The 21,229-nt window shown below is 41.9% G+C and overlaps 1 protein-coding gene across 2 annotated transcripts in view; it reads right to left on the bottom strand.

The window, feature by feature from the left end:
* GUCY2C (guanylate cyclase 2C) overlaps nt 1-21,229 on the bottom strand; it is an 879,595-nt gene that overhangs the window by 333,699 nt on the left and 524,667 nt on the right. For both annotated transcript variants that reach the window (XM_089687691.1, XM_089687690.1), the window contains one exon: nt 4,859-4,945. In XM_089687691.1, coding sequence (XP_089543817.1) covers nt 4,859-4,945 — 87 coding nt within the window. The remainder of the gene's footprint in view (nt 1-4,858; nt 4,946-21,229) is intronic.

Raw genomic sequence — 21,229 nt, 5'->3', positions numbered from 1 at the left:
ATTGCATCTATGTAACTACGTTTTTTGCACCAGTACCGGGCGTACTAGAGCTCCTGGGGTCAATACTACCCTTGGTTATACATAATTCAATTGATCACCCCCAGGAGATTTCCTGCATGCCCTCCAACAAAAAGAAAAGTAGGGATAATGCTCAAAAAACCCTTACGACATATTTAATGAAAACGCACGAGATTTGCAGCATGTCTCAGGATATCACAGAAAGAGCATCACCATCTGGTTCCACACAGGATACCGCAGCCCATCCTTCAGCTCAGGACAGTGAGTATGCACAGCAACTTACAAAAGGGGATCTGGAATCTTGCCTGGAAACTATGTACACCAAGTTAGCCGCTAAATTCCAATCAGAACTCCATAAAAGTACAAACGTCCTCGCTCAGGAAATAGCCGCGTTGGGCTCCAGAACTGACCGTTTAGAAACCAAACACGATGAGCTCAGCTTAGCTTATGGCGAGCTCTCCAGAGATCATGATCATTTACAGATGGCCTTTACGCAGTTGCAGGCACAAGTTGAAGATCTTGACAACCGCAACCGCAGGAATAACCAGCGAGTTCGGGGAGTCCCAGAGACTGTGACTGACCTTTTACAAACTACAACCAAGCTATTCAGATCCCTCCTTCTGGACCACGATACTGGATCCTTTGCTTGTGATCGCATCCATAGAGCTCTGCATCTAAAACCTGATACTGATAAACCGCCTCGCGACATTGTCCTATGTATGAAAGATTTTCTGACCAAAGAAGATATACTTAGGGCTGCCCACAATACTTCAACAATCACTTTTGAAGGCTCAACTTTGCAAATATTCCCAGATGTCTCTCCGGCTACGTTGGAGAAACGCAGAAAAATGAAGGAAATCACATCCATCCTTTTTTCGGCTCGTATTCATTATAAATGGGGCTTCCCCTTTAAGCTGATAATCCCACACAATGGTAGCACATATATAGCTACATCTCTCTCTGAAGGCCATGAAATTCTGGCTAAATTAGGCCTGGCGGATGCTCCTTCACCTCGACGCCCTCCTTCCACTCCCCGAGTATCTCTAATCTGGCACACCCCATCCCCACGAAGGGAAAGAAGGAAAATCAGGTAAGACCCAGGATGAAAGGATTTTGCTTAGTTACATGTCATTCACTCTTTGGATGGGATTTTGGTCAAGGCTGCAAGTTCTTTATACTTATGTGTATTATGTTTGATCTCCTCTTAGTCTATATGGACGAGCAAAAATTCAGCAAAGGTCATCAGGCCTTTACATAGCGCCCGTATTCTGGTGCTGTAGGACTCATGGAAACGTTACCCCACCCTGCCGCCTAGCATGGCCAGAGAAGTCAGCGCTCTGTTGTGGGTTGGCCGATCCGCCTCCCGTGTTTTACGGTGGCAGAGTTTGGGCCCGATTGGCCCTTTGATGTTTATTCTTTGTCTTTTCAGGAAGGGCGGATGGCCTACCTGATCCATGGTTAATTGTGCTTTCTTTAGTTGTTGGGGCTCTTACAGCTCCATTCCTATTGCTTTATGTTTCTATTTCTGTGATAATTTTGGTACATGAACTTGCTTATACACTGGTTTGTGGACGTCCTGGTCGCTATATTGTGACTTGGATGCTCCATAAATTGATACAGGCTGATTTTGCCTTAATTGCCCATTGTGATAATTGTGCGAAACGGGCCAACAGGTAGTAAAGCCAGAAATTGGGGAGACCGAAACCCCCCGCCTGTTGCGACTGGTATAGGACCAATGAAGTAAAATGAGGACGTTTATTACGCCAAATAAAATTGTTAATGGACCGTTGAAAGCGATCTAGGAATGTTTTTGAGACAGGGAGTGGGAGTGCTCTAAAAAGTAATTTAGGCAAGACATTCATTTTAACTGCTGTGACTCTGCCCAAGAGTGAGATAGGGTATCCATGCTAGATCTGCAATGGTGTAGAGAGGCATGACACACATGGTGGGTAATTGGCATCAAATAATTTTGAATATCTAGGAGTGAGGTTAATACCGAGGTATGAAATCCAATCTGTGGCCCAGCAGAATGGAAAGGAATTGCGGAGAGATGCACTAAGGGAATCAGGAACATTGATAGGCATAACTACTGATTTAGTAAAATTTTACAGTAAGACCTGATACTGAAGCAAAATCCTTCATGTGCATAAGTTAGGCAATGATACCAACGGATTAGTAAGGAAAAACATAACATCATCAGCATACATACATATTTTGAAATGTGAAACCAATAATGGGTAACCAGAAATGTCCGAATGTGGAAATGTTCAAGGGGTATAAATACTTTTTAAAGGCACTGTAATCAAATGTCCACTTTATCAAAGGTCCAGCAAGCAAAATGCAGGCAAGCTGTATTTTTCTACAAATATTTATGTGTAAATATTTTTGTCCCCATCCAAGTTTGTTTCCTTGTCCCCTACCCTTTTTTTCTGTATGTAATTCCCCTTGTTCCTGGGCTGTTTTTGTTGTTCCCCCAGCCAGTGAGGACAGGGCTGTTTTTCAGTGTGGGGGGGGGGGGGTGAATGTAGCACCCTCCTAGTTAGCTAGGGGGAGCTAGATATTTTTTTTTTAGTTAGAGGCTGAATAGCAGCCTGTGCAATAGTCAGAGGGTCAAATGTGAGTCAGGGCTGAGATGCTCTTCAGATCAGCTGTCTGAAACCTCCCCTTGATCTACAGACTTGGAGAAGTCTCTAGAACTCGGGCGGGAGTGAGGAGGAGCTGGTCTGCACCCTTGGGGGATTCTGACCAATCCCCAAGCAGGAGGCTTGGCATTAGGGCAGGACAGCCCTTAATAGTGAGAGCCTGCTCAGAAGCAGTATAGTTCGGGTGGAAGATGTGAGGGCAGGAGCTGGAGAGTGGAGTCTGGGAAGAGGCTTCAGGAGAATTGCTGACAAAAGGAAAGCTGGACCTCACCAGCACCCGGAGAGAGGACAATCTGTGACGCTAAGGAAGGAGCTAGCCCAGCAGGAGGCCTGAAAGCAGCTACCGACCTGCAACCTACAGAAGAGGGACAGTGAGTAATTCTACACCCCCTGGATAGGAATAGGGGGGAGGACATTTGGGTGGGAAACCTGACTAGCCCCAGCTGGACTGTGCTTTTTAAAGAGTCAGACTCCAGATCCCCTTGTCCAGGGATTTCTGCACCCGGAGAGGCTGGCTAGCTCTCCACAAATAGAAGAGAACCCTTCTGAGCACTTATAAATAGCTTCAGGAAATTGTTCTCAGTTTAACAGTTCCTTGGGCATCCCATACACCCCACTACCCCATCCACTACCCCTTAATAAAAACTAAAAACAAACAAGCTCAAGGACTGTGTATTTCCTCCTGTGTGCAAGGTCTGAGGAAAATGCATGTTGCCTGGCTGTGCAGCACTACAGGGGGACCCAAATCTCTAGTGACTCCTAAGCTGGTAGTGCTACAGGTATATCCAAACCAAACCCAACCAGTTTATTACTGGGAATATACAAAGTCTGTTGTCCAGCTGGCACAAAGCACATTTATTGCATAGTGTCAACGTCTTGCATTGTTTAAGCATTCGAGACATGCCAACTAAGAAAGACAAGTCTATGACTTTATTTAGCTAAGCTAGCAAGAAACAACACTCTCTGCCTGTCCAGCTGGGCTCATTGTTGTTCTGTTGATATACAGTAACTGGTAATAAACTGAGACGCGTACACAAGAAATCATTAACAAAGTACAACCTTATGGAATCTTAATACAAGTGACCTAAAAAATAGAGAGAGGTCAAATAAACATGAATTAAATTTATTTCACTATTTTATAAGGCAAAAATTTTAGACCTTAGAGACTCTGTTGAAAAATAATAACTATACATGCTTACATGCTTTGCAAATTATTTATGTATATGTAGGACATCTTACTATCTAAAAGACTCAATGATGTAAAAAAATATTGTACCATGTATATGTATTATCATAATACTTAAAATAAGAAAGACGTGTGTTTTCATATATGGATTCGGAAGTGAGATGGGAAATGAATACGTAATATTTATCTAGATCTCCTTAATTAATATTTAATACCTATAGAAATCAATCTCTGAATAAATCACATATCTTAACATATATCACATGATTTAAATTATAGAACATTAACAAGTAACAGGACAAGTAATATGACCTACACCAGTGACCCTATACATTCTATCATAAGGATAACATATTTAGATTTAACCCAGGGTTACAAATATGAACGACCCAGATAGGGTTGACGTGAATAAATAAAATTTTATTACCAAAAGACATAAAATAGGAATTCCTAGTTTTAGAGCACAATCTGATGAACAGGTACAGACAACACCTAAACAAATATTGGGCTAATTTATAGAAGTGCCTTTCAATCAGATATGGATAAATATTCTGAACTGCACCCTCTAGGCTATTCCATAGATAAGGGGATTTTGGAAATAAAAATGGAACAGAGAGGAAAGGGATCAAACTCCATTGATGATCATCAGGAGGTTTATTACTCTCCACCTAAAGGACCATCTCAATCACTGAGTGTTCCAACAAGACTATCGATCTAAGGCTCTGTTGATCAATCTCCCTGAATACCCATCGCACATCCTCTACAAGTCATCAGATAAATGAACACTTAATGGGAAGTGCAGAAAGCGATAGCTCATTGTCACCATTCTCTGCTCAGAGCAGAATGAGAAGTGAATGATCAACAGTCATGTAGTCATTCAGTTCTCAGGCATCAGACTAAAGCTGCAGCATGGAGGTACAGTATGTATTTTTTTTTCAGAATCCCACACTTCTCCTTTAATTTACTATGAGTCAAATTAAACATGAATATACACTCATCTAAAAAAAATTACCTTAGCTATATCATACATTACGGAGATTTTGAATTCCCAGTCCATAAAAGTACCATCAGGGTAAGATATTTTATCATTCAAAACATCCTGAAAGGGGGTAAAAAAAACAAATAACTTGTTATCTGCAATAAAAACAGGCATACAATAAAATAACAGTTGAAGGGAGGGCTGTATGTTATAGTTATAGTTCCTCCTGCGTTGGTACATGTACCAAGTGGGCTGCCTTTGTAATGGATATTTTGGACCTACAATAATTTTTACCTTCATGAACATTATGGTAAACCTTTGATAGGTATCTAAGTCTCAGTTCTAAAGAAATTCCAGGAACTGGACATTTTGAGAACTGCTGCAATAAAAGGACATTATAACCCAGCCTTGGAATTCTCTGGCCACCTGGTAGTGTAATCTAACTCTCATGTTAAATAACAGTAAAGGGGTATGTAACAAATAACTGTGGGGGATGCCACTTCAAAGGACTCGATTGAGGTGAGGGGGAAGGAAGGCAGCTGGGACTTTGTCTTTTATAACATCTATATCTTGAGCACCACCCATTAGAGGTTAAGATATGTGGAAGGGTGTGACTTTACCTGGGTGGGTGAGTCTAGGGTGGTCTTTGCAAGACTATATAAACACAAATGCAAGGCCTCCACTTTCTCTTCACTGGACCTCTTAATCACTGAGCACAATGGGAACATAAAGTTGTCTGCGTAACGTATCATCATTATCCTTTTTCTGTAACTTCCTTTCCTGTAGTTGTCTCTATGTATTGGTAACATTCTGTATTTACATTGTAATATAACTTCTTTTAAAGTTATACCAGCTACTTTATATTTTGTTATATTTGATTAATAGCAAGCTTCTTTTCTGTGTAAATATTTATTTTTGCACAGTTATCATTTGATAATAACTTTATTGATAATAGCTACATCAGGACTGGCTAGATTCTTACATAGACAAAAGGTTGTAATCACTTAATATATGTATCATCAAGTGAATAAGTGAGGTGGCACAACCACCAAAACACCTTTCACCAATGAAGTCAAGTATACAACAAAAAGGGGGATGCTGTCCAACTAATCAATATGCAGTTTGATTTATTCCCTTTTTCCAGATTGATCTTTTCCCTTGTACCAAATTGTGAAATGAATAAATCAAACTGCATATGGATTGGTTAAATGTTACGCATTTTTGCTGTAACTAGAGATATATAATGTATTACGGCATAGGTAGTGACTAATTCTGCTTGCATTACAACCTGTATGGTATTCATAATAAAGTTTTATCATGCAGTAGTTGAACACTGAAATGATTTTTAGGATTCACAAAATGAATTTAAGGTTCATGAAATTATTACAATAAAGTGCATTTACCTATAAATGTCATTTAGGAAATCTTTTATTTCCATCACAAGCATGTATATGTATTTTACTCAAAGATCACTCCAGGGGTTTTTTTTTTTTTTTTAAATCATAAAAATTTGCCCAGTGAAATAGCATGTACATGCATTCTGTACAAATGGGGGGGAAAACATATAAAAGGAAATTCCTATGATAGGATCCTATAAAAGGATGATTCCTATGGCCAAATGCAGTATTTTCCCATTTCCAATGAATAAAAAACATTTGCCCAGCACAGTAAATAACCTAATAACATTCACATTTTATGCCTTATTTGCACCAAATCTATGCGCATGCACTTTCACTGGGTGTATTGGCGTGTAATATATATATATATATATATATATATATATATATATATACAGTTGCAAGAAAAAGTATGTGAACCCCATGGGATTACAACCAGTCAACCAGTTATAAAGTCCAAAGGTTCACATACTTTTTCCTCCCTGCACTGTGAATGTTTACATGTTATGTGCAATTAAACCATAGCATCATCTAATGTTTGTGTAGTATTATGTTCAGCAGACTGTGTTCTTCTATTGTTGTGACTTAGATGACGTTCAGAGCACATTTTATGCCCAATTCATGCAAAACTCCACGTAATCCCAAGGGGTTCACATACTTTTTCTTGCAACTGTGTATAAATATATATATATATATATCCCCCTTCATGTGGAACTATGTGCAAAATAAAAAAAGACATATATGATGCGGTCATTAGCATTAGTACAGCAGTTTATGTTATTCAGGGTTTCCCCTTTAACATTTTATTGTCTGTTAATCCTGCCAGGACATCTGTTATTTTTACACTTTTTTTAGCATTTTTTGTGTGCTAATCCACACAATTAATGTACAACCACATAATGCACTGTAGACTTATAGGTTGCTCCTTTTTATAAGGTAGAACCACATCACAAATATCTTCAAGTTTGAAACCTTAGTAGTTGAACAAACTTATGAAAACACCAAATATAAAGGTAATATTGATAACCCGATAAGACATAGGGCCATGCTTTTCTTAGAACACTAACATCAGGGGTGTGGAATTTAAAATAAAAAAAACTTCTTGTCCAAGAGACTAATTCAGGGTCCTAATTTACTTGTCCCTCATCACAATCTACTTGACCTGATAACGCACTGCCCCCAGGGACTAGCAGGGAGGGGAAAGATCTTGCAGTGTGGTAAGCACCGATTGGGTGCTTGTCAGGAAAGGAGAGTGTCGGACTCTCTTAACACCCAGCAGAAGCGCATCTGCTGAGCGAATAAATAAGGTGCGAGCCCCGCTGAGAAAAAATACTTCACACAGAAGCACTTGGGTGTTCAGTACAAGTAAACGCTGAGCAGCCAAATCAAGCTCCAATGTCCACTCTGTCAAAGGATAAGTTCACCTTTTAAAATAAATAAATAAATGCACATTTATTTGTAGGTAAAAAAATGTGCATTTACTGTGCCTGGAAAGCATTGCAGCAGCAATTAGCAGATTGCTGGTGCAATGTAGGACTCCTGCACACTGTCAGTTTCACACTGACAGGAAGAATCAATGAATGTCTGTTCTCCTCCCTCCCCTCTACCCGGAGTCACTCGCTGAATACATATGGAGCCTGGAATACATAGTGGGGTTTCATGTGGGCACGTTACCGGGGTGTGTGGAAGCATTTGAGCGGCAGCGCAACCACCCAAATGCTTCCCTCTGACAAGTAAACCCTGCAGCAGCAAACTACTTGCCTAGTGCCTGGAACTGCATGTTCCTTGCTAACATACAAGTCTTTCATTGTGTGTAGTGTAATTTTTTACTATTTTTTGAGTTATTTGATGGAATAAAGAGGCTTTTGCACTTTTTGCCCCAGAACTTTTCATAAATGTCAAACAACCATGCAGAGAAACTACTAGTTTTCCTGCTAATACTCTTTTAGAATAATGTTTAACAGCCTTCCCCAAATTCCCAGTATTCAAATTCAATCCGAATTTGAAAATTCACATTTTATGTTAAGGGGCACTCAGACAGGCACATTTAATGTTAAGGTGCACTCTGATGGGCACAACATAGAATGTGCCCATCAGAGTGCCCCTTAATATAAATGTACCCATCAGAGTGCCCCTTAACATAAAATGTGCCCATCAGCATGCCCCTTATTTTGTGTAAAGGAGCACTCTGATGGGCACATTTTATGTTAAGGGGCACTCTGACGAGCACATTTTATGTTAAGGAGGCACATATGGACACATACCGTGGAAAGGGGCACTCTTATGGGCACATGTGATGGAAAGGGGCAAAGGAGATGACCAGAGACTGCGGACAGCACAGGGATGACCAGAGACTGCGGACAGCACAGGGATGACCAGAGACTGCGGGCAGCACAGGGATGACCAGAGACTGCGGACAGCACAGGGATGACCAGAGACTGCGGACAGCACAGGGATGACCAGAGACTGCGGACAGCACAGGGATGACCAGAGACTGCGGACAGTACAGGAGATGACTGCTGACCATTGGGGAGGGGGGGAGCGGGTACCTGAATTTGACAGGTACCCGCTCTTACTTCCGCAGAGTTGTTCTTTGATCTTACCTGTTCCTCTATCCAGTCGTGTGCTGTCTTCCCGGCTTCTGTAGTGTCGGCGCTCGGCATGACAGCCGGGTGCCCAGTGCGCATGAGCGAGAAGCACTTGCGCTTTGTGATTGGTCCGGCGGCTTCTGGGATCTGTCATGTGTCCCAGGTACCGCCTTACCATTCACAAAAAGCACCACTTCTTGCGCACTTGGCACCCGGCTGTCAAGCCCAGCGCCGACACTACAGAAGCCAGGAAGACAGCGCGCCGCTGGATAGAGGAACAGGTAAGGTCAAAGAACAACTTCGCGGAAGTAAGAGCGGGTACCTGTCAAATTCGGGTACCCGCTCCCCACCTCCCCAAAGGTCAGCAGTCATCTCCATAAGGTCTGCTGCAGAGCTGAGCAGCCGGCCCAGTATTCTGACACGGCGGCGGTGGAAATACCATTTCCCCTTTTTTTGGGGGAAAAAAAAGTGCGTCTTATGGAGCGAAAAATACAGTCATTTTTGTTTGCAAGATTTTTTTTTTTTTTAAATCATATCTGACATAAAAGAATACATGTAAAGTCCAGGTATGTGTTCTTGGAAAAAGTGTGTGCAGTAAAGCCTTAGTGGTCTGGAACCCCTGGAGGTAGGAGGGAAAGATATTCCTTGGAAAATTGGAAATCATGCTAATACATCCATGTGTTATGAAACTTCTTTCCTTGTGATTCACTGAGATTCTAAAATCCTCACTGCCCAACAGAAGGAGGGTCAGTACTTTTTCATTTTAGAGATTACAGGCTCCTGTCGTATTCATCAAGTCAATTAGGATGGAATGCTTATAGTGGTTCTTAGGAGGCGGAGTAAGATGCAAAAGAAATGCCACAGACCTATCCTGTGGGGAAACATCTGTGAGATTAGTCATTAGTCTTTGGGTGTCTTCTCAATGAGTTTGTAACAATAGGCATTCCTAAAAAACTATGCAACATAGTACCCCTTCACTTGGTAGCATCTCCAGCACACAGAAGAGTGGGAGGAAACATTGCATGCAAAAGGAAAAGCACATTTGAAATTAAATTTAAACATTAAATAAAAAAATTAAAGAATACAAACTAAAAATTCTGTAAATCGAAAACAGACATGCAAAATGAAAAAATGTATTTAGTTTTCATTTCGATTTTGACTACTTTAGTTTAATTTGATTAGTTAAATTCATTTAATTCAATTTTCAGAATTTGTTTTATTTATTCAGATTCGACCGAATTTGAAATTTCGAACAGATTCTAAAATAATTTTAACAGATTCAAAAATAATTCTAATGGAATAGAAAATAATTCCAACGGATTCCAAAACAATTCTAAAAGGTTAGAAAATAATGATGTGATAATAATTCTAATGTTACAATCCATAATCCACAACATATATGTGTTTTTGATGGTATATGGGCTATATGAAGAGTTGCTTGACCATATTGGAAATTTCTATTTCAGCAAAATGTTCACAGTGCCTTCAGTGATCACCACTCACATCACCATAGAGCAGCTTACAATTTTTTGTAAAGTATTTTAGTCTTTATTTTAGCACTTTCCTATGGAGACCTTCACTGGACCAATCACCCCGACCCAGTGGTCGGAAAGGTGGTGGAGTTGGTTTGCTTCTATCCCCACTGAGCACCTTTCAAGTCCTCCCTTACCCTCCCTCTCTATCCTTCTCTTCTTTCGAGACTCATTGCATTCGATTGTTTTCTCCCATTTCTCTGAGGATTGCAGTGATCTATCGGCCTCCTGCACTGGTGTCTCACTTTCTTGATGACTTCTCTGCCTGGCTACCCTACTTTCTCTCCTCTGAAATACCCACTATCATTCTTGGAGATTTTAACATCCCCATTAATGTGAACAACCCAGCTAGATCCCAACTCTTCAACCTAACCTCATCTTTTGCCTTAACACAATGGACACAGTCCTCCACTCACTCTGATGGGAATACATTAGACCTTTTTTTCTCCCTATAACCTCACAAAACCCCTTTCCTCTCTCTGATCACAATCTCATCACCTTCACAGTGTCCTCGTCTTCAAACACCTATCCCTCCAAGCAGCAAACAATTACCTGCAGAAACCTTCAAAACTTTAAGCCTTCTCTTTTCCACTCTGCAACTGACCACCTCTATGACAGAATCTCTCCACTGTCCTGTCCTGACCTGGCCACTGCTGTCTACAACAGTTTACTTTCATTCACATTAGACTCACTTGCTCCCCTAACTATCAGAAGTATCAGGCCCCGACCATTGCAACCGTGGCAGACTGACAACACCAGAAATCTTAAGCGTGCGCTGGAGCAATTGTGGCGTAAAACCAAATCTCAGCAAACTTTCACCCTATATAAATCTGCTTTCTTAACATACAATTCCTCCCTCCATGCTGCCAAACAAGCCTACTTTGTCACTCTCATCAATAGCTTGTCATCCAGTCCTCGTCGTCTCTTCTCTACTTTTAACTCTCTACTTTCTCCACCTCCACCCAGTAACTCATTTACGAGATTGCAAATCATTTCAAAAACAAGATTGATGCAATTCCTACGGGCTTCTACACTGCACAGACATCCATCCCATTCAGCATACCTTATACTAAACCTCCCTCAACACTTTCCTCTTTTAACCTTGCTACTACCGAAGAGGTCACTAAGGTTTTCTCAGAATCCCGTCTTACTACCTGCCCCCTGGATCCCATCCCCTCACAGCTACTGCCCTCTTCTTCTATCCTATGCTCCCTCTTTCACATCTTCAATCTTTCCCTCTCTAGCAGTGCCTTCCCCACCCCTCTAAAGCATACACACATCACTCTCATACTTAAAAAGCCCTCGCTGGACGCCACCAACCTGAACAACCTAAGACCCATCTCCCTGCTCCTGTTTACCTCTAAACTCTTAGAATGCTTAGTCTACAATCGCCTGCTCTCCTATCTCACTGACAACAACCTTCTTGATCCTTTACAGTCTGGCTTTCGATCACTACTCTCCACTGAAACTGCCCTACTAAAACTCACTAATGATTTACTAACTGCTAAAACAAATGGCCACTACTCTGTACTCTTACTACTGCGGCTTTTGATACTGTCGACCATCCCCTCCTCAAAAAACTCCACTCTCTTGGCCTCCGAGACTCTGCTCTCTCCTGGTTCTCCTCCTGCCTATCGCAATGCTCCTTCCGTGTTACCTATAGCTCGTGCTCCTCCACTCCCTCTTTCTGTAGGGGTCCCTCAAGGTTCTGTCCTTGGACCCCTTCTCTTCTCCATCTACACCTCCTCCCTTGATCATTTGATAAACTCCCATGGCTTTAAGTACCATCTCTATGCTGATGACACACAAATCTATCTTTCCACCCCTCACCTCACCCCTTCAGTCTCCTCTCACATTATTAACCTACTAAGTGACATATCAGCATGGATGGCACTCCAATTTCTCAAACTCAATCTTTCCAAAATTGAGCTCATACTATTTCCTCCAGCCTGTGCCCTCTCCCCTGACTTTTCCATCAAGATCAATAATACAACCATCAGTCCCTCCCCTCATGCCAGGGTACTAGGTGTAATCCTAGACTCCCATCTATCCTTTCAGCCCCAAATCCAATCACTGTCCAAATCATGTAGACTTCACCTCCGCAACATCCGTAATATTTTGCTCTGTTTTACTCTACTTTTTTATTCTTACATAGTTAGTCTAGCTGAAAAAAGACAAAATTCCATCCAGTTCAACCATAGAAAAAAAAAAAGTTATAATCCTATACCCACAGTTGATCCAGAGGAAAATCCAGAGGAAACTCAGGAAAATCATAGAATTCTATTCTAATCTTTTCTATTCTATCCTAGTTGATTCTATTATTTTCTATTCTATGCTTTGATTTTCTATTCTAATCTTCTCTATTCTATTCTAATGGATTCTATTCTTTTCTATTCCTTTATTTTCTATTCTATTTTGTTCTGTTTTAATTATTTTCTACTGTATTCTGTCCTATTCTTTTATTTTCTATTCTGTTTACCTCTATTCTGTTCTTATATTTTATCTTTCCTTATTTTCTGTTCTATTTTATTCTATTCTTGTTTTCAAATTGGTTTTGAATGTGTTTTCGAATTCTAATCGATTTGAATTTTGGCTGAATTTAATTTCATTATTTCAGATTCGTTTAAATTCATTACTATTGTAATTCAGAATTTGGATACATCCGAATCTCCGAATAACAGACAATCTGTTAAAATTTTGATTTGGAACAAAACAAACTGCACATGTCTAATCGAAAACACTATCACTTACATTCCTTGAACCTCCTATAGCTATAATAACTAAAAAAGTTAGAGATGTTTTTGCAAATATACCTAAAATGGCATATAGGCATAAAAAGGAAAGGCAACAGTTAACTTGAGGTTAGTGAAGCAAACTGGCTCCTCAAGCAAGTTCCATACCACAAAGAGGTTATATAGCTGAAAACAGCAGAGACCAGATGTGTCTTCCTTAGCTATACTGGAAGACTAATCCAGCCATGGCATGCAGAGGATGTGATTGATGGCTCACTAAGCCTGCATCTTCTTCCTTCTCCAAAGCACAGAGCAGCCAGTATTCAGCCAGCATTGGCAAGACCCCCTCTTCTGCCTCCTTCGCAAGTAATCCAGTCAGACCCATTGAAACTGGCTATGGGACATCAGTGGAATGGTTTCAGCAGGGGCAATACAGGAAGGGAATAATGTTGTGCAGGTCTTCCTTTTTTCTTAAAATAAATATTGGCAGTGGCATAAAGAGGAAGAAAGCAGGTTTATCAAATAGCAGGAGACCAGTGTCCTTCAGTTTTCCTAAATAAGACACTTTGCAATACAGGAAACAAGAGACACAACGTAGCAGCAACTGCCAGCGTATGTTGCTTTATTTAAACTGGGCTCCAGTTGAGAATAGACAGTAGATAATGATGTATCAAGACCATACCTGGGTGCTGTGGAGAAGAGAACAAGGCAGTAGATTACATAGACCAGCTGTCAAAAGTAATTTGTTGGCACGGGACAAGTTGCATTAGTAGAGCACAGCAGCATGGGACCTTTTTAGCACCTCCAATGCCCTCTAATATCCTTTTCATCAACAGATAAATCATGGCAGGAATGACAGCTACTTGTGCCCTACCTGCATAGAAAAAAAAAGAAGAAGCTCCATCACAGACCTTGCTGGGATCAGCACATGGCACAAGGCAACTCTGCAACAATAGTCCCATTCTCCTAATTCTTAAAGTGGAACTTCACTCTCTCAATCAACATTGACTATTTTTAATCCTTATATTGCTAGAATTAATAGATAGGAAAATGTATCATATTTACTTGTTTTAAACTTTTTTTTTTACATTTCTTTAGTTACTTCCAAGTTTCCATGCCTAGGCAAATGATGTCATACATCCAAAGAGTCTTCAGGAGGGGTTTTCTCAGCTAAGCACCCCCTCCTGCTTGCATGCCTGAGCGAAGGGTAGGTTGATTCTAGGAAGTAAATGCTACATGAATCATCTGTACTTACTCAAGATGGCCATGGCTAGAAATGCTAGTTTTTCTATCTATTTTTCTAGAAAGTGATTTCTCTGCAGAATAAAGCATGATGACATGAGTGGATGGGTGAGTTTGCTTTGAATATTAAAAATGAATTAAATAGCACTTTTGGTTTGTTGTGCTCAGATACAGTGTAGGTCCACTTTAAGCTGTTACATCTCCTTCCCACCTCACATTTCTCTGGTGCATCAAGAATTACCTTACTTCATCTAGTGAGAGAGAAACAAGGTTTGCTAAAGCTAAGATTCCAGCCTACATTATACGTTCTTTCTTGCTTCCTGTCCCTCTTTGCTGCTGGAGGTAGAAAGGGACAAACAGGCTGTATAGTGTAGGGTGGAACCGAAACGTTCTTTACCACCTACCATAGCATCTTTACTAGTAATCTTCACCTTCAGACTTCCTTCTCCATTACTAAAATGTAAAAGAAAAGGCCTAGAGTCTGAGCATGAGTTCGGTCCAAAGCTCCTGTTGCTGCAAACCTTTCATCCCACTGTCAAACTCTGACTCCAGTGTCCTTGGAACTGACCTGTACTGGTGTCACTGATGAGTCTCTGCATAATCAGCCTATTTATCACTTGGGCTCCATGTTTGCTTATTGCTTGTTTCCTCTTCTTCTTCCCCTAAATAAGGCTATTTAATCCTACCTGGGTATTTGTGCCAACACTTTACTTAGGAATTATCATAGCTGCCAACATTTGAAAAAATCTTTTAAGGACACTTAAAGGGGCATTACATTAATTAGGGGCGGAGCATCCATATATTATGAGTGTTGTGTGCAAGGAGCAAGATAAGTAATAATGTGGTGTGCACACGCGTCACATTGAAAAGTGGGGGTGGTTTAAAATACACTAAATATGGGCATAGCTTAAAGGGGGTGCGGTAAAATAGAGTCTGAGATTACTTTCATAGTGCATAATGTGGTAATGTTAAATAGGGAATGTACAGTGCAGAATGAGAGAGGATTGAGGTGTGTGTGTGTGGTGAGTGGATGGAGGGGTGTTTTGCAATACTGAGTTAACTAGGCTGCTGACTGCCTTAATTTTTTTGATTCTGCCCAGGACAAGGTCTGAGCGGGACATCAGTCGGTTTTCTGTGAAGCAATTAGGGACTGTTGGCAACTATGCATTATTAAACCCCCAAAGATGTATACTATTGCAGCTCACCAACATTAGATATGGTGGCTACAGTAGTTTCTCTTTTTTAGGCTTTTTGCTTTATATTTACCTATTGATGTGGCCAATAAGTCTGTTGATTTTCAACTTTCTTTAACAGTCCAGACACTCCAGCAAAAGTGGTAGTTAGAGAGTTGAGAAAAACTATTCAGCGCTGACAGGAGTGATTACAATGGCCATCTTTTATTAATTTATAAAAACAAAAAAGGAAAACCACCACGCTACCTAAAAAATGTGTAATATACAAATACTGTGTAAATGGGTATTGTTGCCACTAAAAACACGGATCTGAATTCCCACACCTGGCTGAAACAAAAATCCAAAGTGCAGAGCAACACAAACTAATCCTTAATATACAGTATTCAACCAATCACTTAGGGTTCCCTATGAGGAAGTCACTGTACGGAGTGATGAAATGCGCATGAATTCACCATGCCAAGAAGGCTGTGAGTGGCCATTTTACCATATCTCCAATTGATGTCCACACTTAAAGGAATAGCTTGTCATATATAGAATACATCAAACTGATTCAGTGTACTGGATTACAAAGTGTGCTCTGCTTGTGAGTAATATTTTATATTTTATGAATAAAGGTCTGAAGAGTTTCATACTACACTATGAGGTCCCCTATTCTTTACGTTTCCTGTTGAGTGGTTAAGCCTTTGCACTACTGTGAGCAGCAAGTACCAGGAAGATTGCAGCATTCTTTTTAACCCAGTGATCTGGAAAGGCATTATTGACCTTCAATTACGATTCGGCATGGTTTGGAGGTAAGAATCAGTAGATACAGGTGGTGAGACACAGCGTTGGATTGCTTTGAACTTTTTGTGGAGAAGCACAGATTGTTCTACATTCTTTAGCATAAGCACGCATGCCACTACAATATGTGCTATTGATTATAGAGGAATCACATTTACACTCAGAAGAGTTTTGTGGTCTCTTATTTAATATACAAGGACTAAGCACTTTTCTCTCTTATCTATTTGATTGGATTGCACTTTAATATATATATAGTATATATACCCACATGGAAGAAAAATATATTTTAAATATACTTTAAAATATTCTTCACAAATATATTGGCATGTATTTGAAATACTACAATTTTGGCCATATTCAATATATTTCAAAATACAATATATATATATATATATATATATATATATATATATATATATATATATATATACATACATACACACACCGTGTTCCAAATTATTATGCAAATTATATTTTTCTCATTTACCTAAATAATTGATGTAAATAACAGTCATCATAATTCTCATGTTATCAACTATTAAGAGTACAATTCAAATTTTATTGAACAAACCTCCTAATGATAACAGTATTTTTTTAAACATAAAAAACTTACAATGCACTGTTCCAAATTATTACGCACAGTAAGTTTCAAAACACTTTATAGGTTGTAAAGAACTGAAAATTGTCATTTGTTGTGTTTGCAGCATATTTACTGAAATCAAAAGCTATTTCAATCAAACTTTAACAACATTTTAACTTTTTAAACATTTTAACAGATCACATTACATTTTAACATAGGACCCCTTATTTGATAGCAGCTTCACAAGTCTTGCATCCATTGAACTTGTGAGTTTTTGGAAAGTTTCTGCTTGAATTTGTTTGCAAGATGTCAGGATAGCCTCTCAGAGCTGCTGTTTGGATGTAAACTTCCTCCCACCCTCATAGATCTTTTGCTTGAGGATGCTCCAAAGGTTCTCAATAGGATTGAGGTCAGGGGAGGATGGAGGCCACACCATGACTTTCTCTCCTTTTATCCCCATAACAGCCATTGATGCAGAGGTACTCTTTGCAGCATGAGATGGTGCATTGTCATGCATGAAGATGGTTTTATTACGTAAAGCGTTTCTCCCCTTCTGTACCAGGGGAGAAAGTGGTCAGTCATAAACTCCACATACTTTGCAGAGGTCATCTTTACACCAGCTCTGTTCCCATGATTCCTGCCCAAAACATGACTCCACAACTGCCTTGCTAACGTCGCAGCCTTGTTGGAACAGGGTGGCCGTCCACCAACCATCCACTATTCTATCCATCTGGACCATCCAGGGTTGCACGGCACTCATCAGTGAACAGGACTGTTTGAAAATTAGTCTTCATGTATTTTTATGCCCAATGCAGCCGTTTCTGCTTGTGAGCATTGGTTAGTGGTGGCCGAATAGAAGGTTTATGCACAGTTGCAAGACTCTGGAGGACTCTACACCTTGATGTCCGTGGGACTCCATAGGCACCAGCAGCTTCCAATATCTGTTTGCTGCTGTGTAATGGTATTTTAGCAGCTGCTCTCTTGATCCGATGCATGGATCTGACAGAAATCTTCCTCAATGTGCCTTTATCTGCACGAACCCATCTGTGCTCTGAATCAGCCACAAATCTCTTAATAGTGCGATGATGACGCTTAAGTTTTCGTGAAATATCTAATGTTTTCATACCTCGTCCAAGGCATTGAACTATTTCACTCTTTTCGGCAGCAGAGAGTTCCTTTTTCTTCCCCATATTGCTTGAAAATGGTGCTCTGCTTAATAATGTGGAACACCGTCCTTTAGTAGTTTTTCCTTAAATTGGGCTCACCGGCCAATCTAATTATCACAGGTGTCCGAGATTGTTTTCAGTGATCAAAAGAGCCCTGAGACACAATGCCATCCATGAGTTACACTGAAAAACAAAATATTTCATCTTTGTGACACTTAAATAGAATTTGCATAATAATTTGGAACGCGGTATATATATATATATATATATATATATATATATATATATATATATACACACATATACACACACACTGCATGTTGAAATGCGTTTTTATTACAACATAAATGAAAAATATTTTTAAAAATAAATTTCAAACATACTGTATGTCTTTAAAAATACAAATCTACATGTTTGGAATGCATTTACAAATATATGTACAAATACCGTATTTTTCGCTCCATAAGACGCACCTGACCATAAGATGCGCCTAGGTTTTAGAGGAGAAAAACAAGAAAAAAAATATTCTGAACCAATGGACTGCAGACATAGTACAGGAGATGACCAGAGACTGCGGACACAGTACAGGAGATGACCAGAGACTGCAGACACAGTACAGGGGATGACTAGAGACTGCGGACACAGTACAGGAGATGACCAGAGACTGCGGACACAGTACAGGGGATGGCCAGAGACTGCGGACACAGTACAGGGGATGACCAGAGACTGCGGACACAGTACAGGGGATGACCAGAGACTGCGGACACAGTACAGGAGATGACCAGAGACTGCGGACACAGTACAGGGGATGACCAGAGACTGCGGACACAGTACAGGAGATGACCAGAGACTGCGGACACAGTACAGGGGATGACCAGAGACTGCGGACACAGTACAGGAGATGACCAGAGACTGCGGACACAGTACAGGAGATGGCCAGAGACTGCGGACACAGTACAGGGGATGACCAGAGACTGTGGACACAGTACAGGAGATGACCAGAGACTGCGGACACAGTACAGGGGATGACCAGAGACAGCGGACACAGTACAGGGGATGACCAGAGACTGCGGACACAGTACAGGAGATGACCAGAGACTGCGGACACAGTACAGGGGATGACCAGAGACTGCGGACACAGTACAGGAGATGACCAGAGACTGCGGACACAGTACAGGAGATGGCCAGAGACTGCGGACACAGTACATGAGATGACCAGAGACTGCGGACACAGTACAGGAGATGGCCAGAGACTGCGGACACAGTACAGGAGATGGCCAGAGACTGCGGACACAGTACAGGAGATGGCCAGAGACTGCGGACACAGTACAGGAGATGACCAGAGACTGCGGACACAGTACAGGAGATGGCCAAAGACTGCGGACACAGTACAGGGGATGACCAGAGACTGCGGACACAGTACAGGAGATGACCAGAGACTGCGGACACAGTACAGGAGATGACCAGAGACAGCGGACACAGTACAGGGGATGACCAGAGACTGCGGACACAGTACAGGAAATGACAAGAGACTGCGGACACAGTACAGGGGATGATCAGAGACTGCGGACACAGTACAGGAAATGACCAGAGACTGCGGACACAGTACCGGAAAATGACCAGAGACTGCGGACACAGTACAGGGGATGATCAGAGACTGCGGACACAGTACAGGAAATGACCAGAGACTGCGGACACAGTACCAGAAAATGACCAGAGACTGCGGACACAGTACAGGGGATGACCAGAGACTGCGGACACAGTACAGGAGATGACCAGAGACTGCGGACACAGTACAGGAGATGACCAGAGACTGCGGACACAGTACAGGAGATGGCCAGAGACTGCGGACACAGTACAGGGGATGACCAGAGACTGCGGACACAGTACAGGAGATGACCAGAGACTGCGGACACAGTACAGGGGATGACCAGAGACAGCGGACACAGTACAGGGGATGACCAGAGACTGCGGACACAGTACAGGAGATGACCAGAGACTGCGGACACAGTACAGGGGATGACCAGAGACTGCGGACACAGTACAGGAGATGACCAGAGACTGCGGACACAGTACAGGAGATGACCAGAGACTGAGGACACAGTACATGAGATGACCAGAGACTGCGGACACAGTACAGGAGATGGCCAGAGACTGCGGACACAGTACAGGAGATGGCCAGAGACTGCGGACACAGTACCAGAAAATGACCAGAGACTGCGGACACAGTACAGGGGATGACCAGAGACTGCGGACACAGTACAGGAGATGACCAGAGACTGCGGACACAGTACAGGAGATGACCAGAGACTGCGGACACAGTACATGAGATGACCAGAGACTGCGGACACAGTACAGGAGATGGCCAGAGACTGCGGACACAGTACAGGAGATGGCCAGAGACTGCGGACACAGTACCGGAAAATGACCAGAGACTGCGGACACAGTACAGGGGATGACCAGAGACTGCGGACACAGTACAGGAGATGACCAGAGACTGCGGACACAGTACAGGGGATGACCAGAGACTGCGGACACAGTACAGGAGATGACCAGAGACTGCGGACACAGTACAGGGGATAACCAGAGACAGCGGACACAGTACAGGAGATGACCAGAGACTGCGGACACAGTACAGGAGATGACCAGAGACTGCGGACACAGTACATGAGATGACCAGAGACTGCGGACACAGTACAGGAAATGGCCAGAGACTGCGGACACAGTACAGGAGATGGCCAGAGACTGCGGACACAGTACAGGAGATGGCCAGAGACTGCGGACACAGTACAGGAGATGGCCAGAGACTGCGGACACAGTACAGGAGATGGCCAGAGACTGCGGACACAGTACAGGAGATGGCCAGAGACTGCGGACACAGTACAGGGGATGACCAGAGACTGCGGACACAGTACAGGAGATGACCAGAGACTGCGGACACAGTACAGGAGATGGCCAGAGACTGCGGACACAGTACAGGGGATGACCAGAGACTGCGGACACAGTACAGGAGATGACCAGAGACTGCGGACACAGTACAGGAGATGACCAGAGACAGCGGACACAGTACAGGGGATGACCAGAGACTGTGGACACAGTACAGGAAATGACCAGAGACTGCGGACACAGTACAGGGGATGATCAGAGACTGCGGACACAGTACAGGAAATGACCAGAGACTGCGGACACAGTAC

This window comes from Staurois parvus, unplaced genomic scaffold, assembly GCF_062004578.1.
Source record: "Staurois parvus isolate SC_StPar_1 unplaced genomic scaffold, SC_StPar_1.0 ptg000436l, whole genome shotgun sequence".
NCBI classification, from domain to species: Eukaryota; Metazoa; Chordata; class Amphibia; order Anura; family Ranidae; genus Staurois; species Staurois parvus.
Note: the sequence above shows the minus strand (reverse complement) of the source record. Positions and strands in the feature narration are given on the sequence as shown.